This window comes from Babylonia areolata, chromosome 22 (assembly GCF_041734735.1).
Source record: "Babylonia areolata isolate BAREFJ2019XMU chromosome 22, ASM4173473v1, whole genome shotgun sequence".
Lineage (NCBI taxonomy): Eukaryota > Metazoa > Mollusca > Gastropoda > Neogastropoda > Buccinidae > Babylonia > Babylonia areolata.
This window is the reverse complement of record NC_134897.1, coordinates 9,474,925-9,482,424: the sequence shown is the minus strand read 5'-3', so window position 1 is coordinate 9,482,424 and position 7,500 is coordinate 9,474,925. Positions and strand designations below refer to the sequence as shown.

Sequence of the window (7,500 nt, the reverse complement as noted above, 5' to 3'; positions counted from 1 at the left end):
GAGAAGAGGAGGAGCAGAAAAAAGAAGAGAGAGAAAGAGAGAGAGAGAGAGAGAGAGAGAGAGAGGGAAGGTATGGGGCGTGGGGACAAGAGACAGGGAGAGAGAGGGGGGGGTAACAGAAAGAGAAAGGAAAGAGAGAGAGAAAAAGAGAGAGAGAAGAGAGAGAGAGAGAGGGAAGGTATGGGGCGTGGGGACAAGAGACAGGGAGAGAGGGGGGGTGGGGTAACAGAAAGAGAAAGGAAAGAGAGAGAGAGAAAAAGAGAGAGAGAAGAGAGAGAGAGGGAAGGTATGGGGCGTGGGGACAAGACACAGGGAGAGAGGGGGGGTGGGGTAACAGAAAGAGAAAGGAAAGAGAGAGAGAAAAAGAGAGAGAAGAGAGAGAGAGAGAGAGAGGGAAGGTATGGGGCGTGGGGACAAGAGACAGGGAGAGAGGGGGGGGGGGTAACAGAAAGAGAAAGGAAAGAGAGAGAGAGAGAGAAGCTGGTAGTGGTACAGAAAGAGAGAAAGGGGGAATCACAGAAAAAGAATAGAGAGAGAGAGAGAAGCTAGGGATGTAGGGGCATGGGGACAGAAAGAGAGAGAGAGAGGGGGGGGGGTATCAGAAAGAGAAGAGGAGAGAGAGAGAGACAGAGAGAGAGAACGAACGAACGAACGAATCTTTTTAATGAGGGAAGTGGAATAAGCATGCATATGCTTTTTTACATCCAGCCCTCAGGGCAAAAAGAAATGAAATCAAAATGTTCACAAGATAACAAAAGGTTATAGAAAAACATACATGAAATTCAAATACACTCAGTTGCACAGTAGCATTTACAAGTACATAATCATGATACCTGCATTAATGACAATAATGTGTATGAATATGGTAATGAGAGAGATAGAGTGAGTGAGTGAGAGAGAGAGAGAGGATGAATGAATGAAGGAAGGAAGGAATAAATGAATGATAAATGAATGAATGAATGAATGGATCTTATTTCCGATAGCATTAGAGTAAGCAAACAATTGCTTTCTCCAGCCCTCGAAAGGGAAAAATGTCTCAAGAAAAGGTATGAAGAAGACCCCCCAAAATGAGTATACGTAAACAAATTCATAGAAAAACGAGAAAAGAAACAAGAGAGAGAGAGAGAGAGAGAATGCTGGGGTTGTGGAGGCAGAGAAAAAGAGAGAAGAGGGAGGATAAAATGAGAGAGAGAGAGACAGGGGGTGAGGAGGGGGGGGGACGTCGATGGTCATTTATCTTCCTCAGTTGTTCAGAAAGGGAGATAACGGCGAGGTAAATGTGTGAACAAGAGAATGTGTGAGCGAGCGAGCGAGAGCGGGGAGAGAGAGGAGGGGGTGCGGAGGGAGAGAGAGTTAGTTTGCGTCAGTGTGCGTGTGTGTGTGTGTGTGTGTGTGTGTGTGTGTGAGAGAGAGAGAGAGAGAGCGAGAGAGAGGGGGGCTCGAGGAGAAAGAAAGTCGAACTAAACTCAGTTTGTCCCATACCTCTCGGTATGTATCAGTAGCAGTAGCTCAAGGAGGCGTCACTGCATTCGGTCAAATCCGTATACGCCACACCACATCTGCCAAGCAGATGCCTGACCAGCAGCGTAACAACAACGCGCTTAGTCAGGCCTCGAGAAAAATAAAATAAAATAAAATAAAACAAATAAATAAAGTAAAAAACAACAACAACAGAACAACAACAAACAAACCAAAAACAAACAAAAAAAGAGAAAGAAAAAAAAGAATAAATAAAATAAATGAATTAAAAAATAGATAAATACATAAAAATACTACTACTACTATTAATAATCATTGGATCGTCTCGAAGGAAGGAGGGCGGTATGGGATGGGTTGAGAGAGAGAGAGAGAGTGTGTGTGTGTTTATGATAATGTATATGTGTGTGTATAAATGTGTGTGCGTGTGTGTTTACATGTGCATATGATATGTATGTATGTATGTGCGTAAGAGAAAGAGAGAGAGAGAGAGAGAGAGATGGGGAGAGGAAGACTCCGACTCCGACATTTTATTCGTTTTTGAGCTCTTTGCTATAACAGCATAATGTGAACAGGACAGAAAAACTAACAAGCTGAGGGAGAGAGAGAGACGGGGGAGGAGGAAGAGAGACACTGAGAGAGAAGAGCTCTGATCGTTCCTGTCTCAACCCTCCCCCCCCCATACGCTCCCCCCCCCTCCCTCCACCTTCCAGAGATTCCTGAGGTATATCTATCAACAGGGCACTTTCAACAGGTTCCCCTGTCAGTGGGGAAGAGAGGGATTACATAACATATCAATCATCTGCAGGTCCACCCGAACTTGTTCGTTTATCTATCACTGCTTCTTTCCACACGCTGTCTTCACGTCTCCGCTGACACCTGCTGCAGACATATACACCTGGTTGAAACGTATTTAACATTTATAATTGGATTGAACTTTGCTTTCATATTCATGGTATACACATAGCTGTAACGGTTTTTTTTCACATACACAGTTGGATTGAAAAGTAATCATAAAAAAAAATATTTCGGCTTAGTGAAAACAAAGAATAAAATGAATCGAGCAATAGAAAGGTCTGGGCTTATACCTAATTAACTTGCATATTCATACATAATCCATACACATATTGACCCACATTTAATTACAGGGAAAGTCCATATTATGTAACTCCAGTAAAAGTATACATTTCTGAAATGGCATTCCCCATTTCATTATTCGTACTGTATTTAGTGGGATTGTAACTGAAGTGCTCAATTCACTGTTTGGTTATGTTGAAAACGAGTGCGCAAAGTACATCTTTTAACTCACTCAGTACGGCCAGTCCTCTCTTCTCCTCTACACAGACCCCTCGGATGTCCAGTGGGTGTCTGAATGACCCAACCTTTAGCTTCCGTCGTCAGAATTGTGGTATTCTTTGTCAACATTCACCTCTTCAGTATAAGAGCCTTCCGCTTGCAATATTTTGATGATGGTGATTGGGGTGAAACGCTGTTAACGTCGTCTCTTTCGCCGTTCGTATGGAGAGAGTTAAAGAACTACTTTGGCGCATTTCATTTCATTTTGTCAAGATCAGTGATCGCATTTTTTTAAAATTCTGTTTTAAATGAAAACATCTGTTTTCACGGTTTTAATTTTTTAATTATTTAATTATTGCACTAAATGCTGCACACAGTCCTGACTAAGCGCGTTGGGTTACGCTGCTGGTCAGGCATCTGCTTGGCAGATGTGGTGTAGCGTATATGGATTTGTCCGAACGCAGTGACGCCTCCTTGAGCTACTGATACTGATACTTACGCCCCACCCGTGAAACTATCACTCACATCACTAATCAAGATGTGGTGGAGGTGTGGAGAGTGTGTCGAGGGGAGTCAGGGGGTAGGGTCTAGGGCGGAGGGTTTAGGGTGCAGTTCAACTTTCCGGTGAGGAGACGGCGTGAAAGCCGATTGGTCAGTGCGCCTGACTTGCAGACCAATGGTCTGTGACTGAGGCCCCTGGTGGCCCCTGGTGGGTTAATCAAATTGGAAATATTACCCAGATTTTATTTTAAATTACCCTCTCACCCGTGGGTGCATGTGTGTGGGGGGGGGGGGAGGGGGGGGGGCGTGGGGGAGGGCACAAATCAGATCTTCCAGGCCCAACACTCAATCAGATAGCCAGCTAATGAATCAGCGAAATAATTTGTTTTGGATTTCGCATCTCATTCACGCAATAGGCTCGCGAAGGGGGTCAGCCTCAACTCATTACAGGCAAGCAAAACACGAAGATGATCGGGCACACCCTGGTCAGGAAGCCAGCGTCCAGCATCACACGCCAAGCCCTGACCTGGAACCCGCAGGGATAGAGGAAGAGAGGCCGGCCTCCGTCGCAACAGCTGGAGGCGAGATTCCGAGGCAGAGCTGAAGCAGCAAAGGACCAACTGGACTGGAATGGCCAGAACAGCCCACAGAACAGAGTGCGATGGCGAGGGGTCGTCGATGGCCTATGTGCCACCAGGAGCGATGGGCATAATGAAATGAATGAAAACACGAAGATAATACGAAGATGTAAGACAACATCTAAGGAAAACAATTTCGCGTGGATACACAGGGGCAGCCGTGCTCTGCATTACACACACACACACACACACACACACACACACACACGTGGCGTGCACGTGCTTACACAAACACAGTGAAGATTGCGGCCCTTAGATCATAGCGCATTATGTTATGGGGAGCCAGAGAGACAGAGAGAGAGAGAGAGAGAACTCAAATCTCAGAGCTCAAAACGTTTTTTTGAGAGAGAGAGAGAGAGAGAGAGAGAACTCAAAACTCAGAACTCAAAACGTTTTTATGAGAAAGAGAGAGAAAGAGAGGAACACACACACACACACACACACACACACACACACACACACACACACACACACACACATATATATATATATATTATGCACACACACACACACACACACACACACACACACACACACACACACAAACACAGAGGTGGGAGGTGGGGGGGGGCAGATTCCGACTTAAGTATCTCCACAAGCAGTAGCAATAGGGCAGAAGCTGTTCTTCAGAAGGTGAGGTTTACATTTCAGACATTTATATCTTCTTCCAGAGGGAAGAGGTTGAAACGAATGTTTGGCTGGATACAGTTCATCAGATAAGATAGATATCGCCTTGCGATTCGCACGCGGGTATGAAGATTTTTTTTTCTTTAACAGATGCGCAAACCTGCTCTTGGCAAGTTTAGCTTCACGCGCGTAAGATTGAATAGATATCGCTATGTCATGTGGTCACTTCATCTGTTTTCACTGCAGGTGCGTTGGGCTTGATTGTTGCTACTTGCGTGTGCGTGTGGATGCACGCGCGCGTGCGCGCCTATGTGTGTGTGTGTGTGTGTGTGTGTGTGTGTGCACGCGCGCGCTCTAAGGAGAAGATAACAGCGCAAAAAGTCCGTGATTTATGCACTCAAACACGCAGTCAATTGACCAAGACCATTGGGAGATTCGAACTCCCGATCTTTTGAAGACAAATCTGGCGCTTTATCGGCTAACGAAACTGATCAGGCGAGAGCACCCGCTACCTCTTTCTTCTCCCCCCCCCCCCCCCCGCCCTCCCCCCTTTTTTTTTTCACCTCGTCCCCCTCATCACACATACACCACAGCACACCACTTCACGTGCTATCAATACCCACCTCAAAGCCCCCACACCACCTTCCTCCTACCACCCACCAACTCTGCAGATTGGAAGTTTGGGGAGGCAGGGGAATTAAGTCCCTCGCTTTGATGCCTCTCTTCTCCTGTCAGGGCCGGCTACCCTTCACAGGCAACAGTGTTGCAAGGATTATCGTTCATACCACCCCACACTCCTTCCCATTCTACTTTTTTTTTTTTTTTTTTTTAGGGGGAAGTGGGGGGGGGGGGCTGGGGGATGATGAGGGAGGATACCCCCACCCCCTCCATCCTCTCTCTCTCTGTTGCGTCAGCTGGAGGGAGCTGAGGGAGGAGGGGGGTTTGGGAGGATGTTAGTGAAGGGGTGGGGGAAGGGGGTAGAGTGGAAGGTGGGAAGGGAAAGGAGGGGGTGGGGTGTGGGGGGGAGGAGGTTTCCAGTCTCGGGCGGCACACACACACACACACAAACACACACGCGCGCGCGCACACACACACACACACACACACACACACACACACGACTGTCGGGGATAGGAGCAGTAGTAGAGAGGGAGTCTTGCAGTGCGGCGGACGAGGCTGAGCCGTAGCGCTGTAAATTTTCAGCTGGCTTTTTGAGTGATCGGCGGTTGATGTGTGGTGACAAGTGAACGCGTGGAGGGGCGGTTTCTCGTGCGGCGCTTCTCTGTCTCTCCCTGACTCTCTCTTATCTCTCTCCCCGCTTCCATCTCACTGTCTGTATCTGGCTGACCATCTCCTGACGTGTGGGGTACCCTGATCGAAGCCATCCACTTCCAAAGCGCGGTGTAGCGTCAGCCTAACCGGCCCTCTACGTGTTCGGATTAAACGTTTGTTTTTGTTCGTGTTTAGGGCCGCTAAGACGGTGTTTTTATTCGTGTATGACCGCTAAGACTGACGTTTATATTTGCTTATGACCGCCAAAAACGTTGTTTTTATTCGTGTGTGACCGCTAAATTGTTGTTTTTAATCGGGTGTGTGACCACCTACACGTTGTTTTTATTCGTGTATGATTGCTTTACCATCAGTGTGGCTTCGCGATTTGTGATATAGCAATTCATCAATTGTCGAAACTTTGATATACATATTTTTGGTATCTTTATTTCATCTCCTGAAATATTGAGTTGACCGTTTAAGTTTTACAGTTTGGTTTGAGTTGCGGGCTTCGAGAATTGATGTATTGAAGATAACATGTCTGACTTTGGAGGTGTTGTGTTGAGTTGAGGATAGATTTTTCTCTGAAGTTCGGAATCAGATGTGTGAGCTCAATTCACTAGAAACTGGCGGGTTTGGAAATGTTTCGTAATAACTGCAGCGTGAAATCGCAGAAACCCTTTATCCGAGAACCTTAATCCATTGAGGTGATCCATGATAGCATATAATGTGATCAAGTTTAATTATCTCCCAGAAGCTTAACAAAACAGCTTCGTTTGGATTGATCCACACGAGAGGGGAAAAAACACGAAGGAGATGAATTAACAGAAATAACAGGTTGGTGTAGGGAAAAAAAAAGTATAAGAATAAGAACAGGAATAAGGAGGTTAAAAAGTGTTGCTACAAATACTGCAACAAACGTAACACGGGAAACTGTTTAGTGATTTTTTAAATTCTTTTTAACCGGCCGAGAAAATCAAAAGCAGACCACTGTTATCTCTGAGTATCGGTATCAGATGACAACCATGGGGAGAAATTTGGAAAAGTGTCCTGCGCAGTTCACGCGCACCGAATCAACTGAAGTGTATAAAACGTGCAGCTGTTGACAGCCATTAGGGGTGGCGGTTGGAAATCTGTCTGCGCCGTCACGTGACCACCGACGTTAACTGGCCATCTGGGCCCATCAAGGGGAGACAGCAGCGAGGATTATCTGTCAGTTATCTGTCTGTGCCGTGAGGATTATCTGTCGTTGTCTCGCCGTGTCGCTCTGCTCTTCATGGCCATGGCTCCACTCACAACTGACAGGTAAGTTCTGTTATGAAATTTGTGGGGTTTTTGATTCTTTAAAAATATTTATTTATGGAAATGCGCGAAGCAACGCGCATGCACTGATACACCTGCACGTACATATTACATGTACATAAGCACACACTCACGCGCCTGCATGCACGCACGCACGCTTGCAAACACGTGCGCGCGCTCACACACACACACGCACGCGCGCGCATGGCCCCCCACCCCGCCCCCCCGCCCACACACACACACTGCTTGTTGCAAATTGCCACACTGGAAAACAAATTCAGTATTGTCTGACTGAAAATAGTCCACGTCAACAGATAGATGTCTACCGATGTCTGTGACTGACTGACTTGTCAGTCTGTCTGTGAGAGATTAGAATTCTGTTTTGTTCGGC

At 46.5% G+C, this 7,500-nt stretch overlaps 1 protein-coding gene across 1 annotated transcript in view; it reads left to right on the top strand.

Annotated features, from left to right (window-relative positions):
* Nucleotides 1-6,266: 6,266 nt before the first annotated feature.
* LOC143297531 (repulsive guidance molecule A-like) overlaps nt 6,267-7,500 on the top strand; it is a 128,805-nt gene continuing 127,571 nt past the window's right edge. The window contains exon 1 of the mRNA XM_076609939.1: nt 6,267-7,112. Within this exon, the coding sequence (XP_076466054.1) occupies nt 7,084-7,112 (29 nt within the window). The 5' untranslated portion in view covers nt 6,267-7,083. The remainder of the gene's footprint in view (nt 7,113-7,500) is intronic.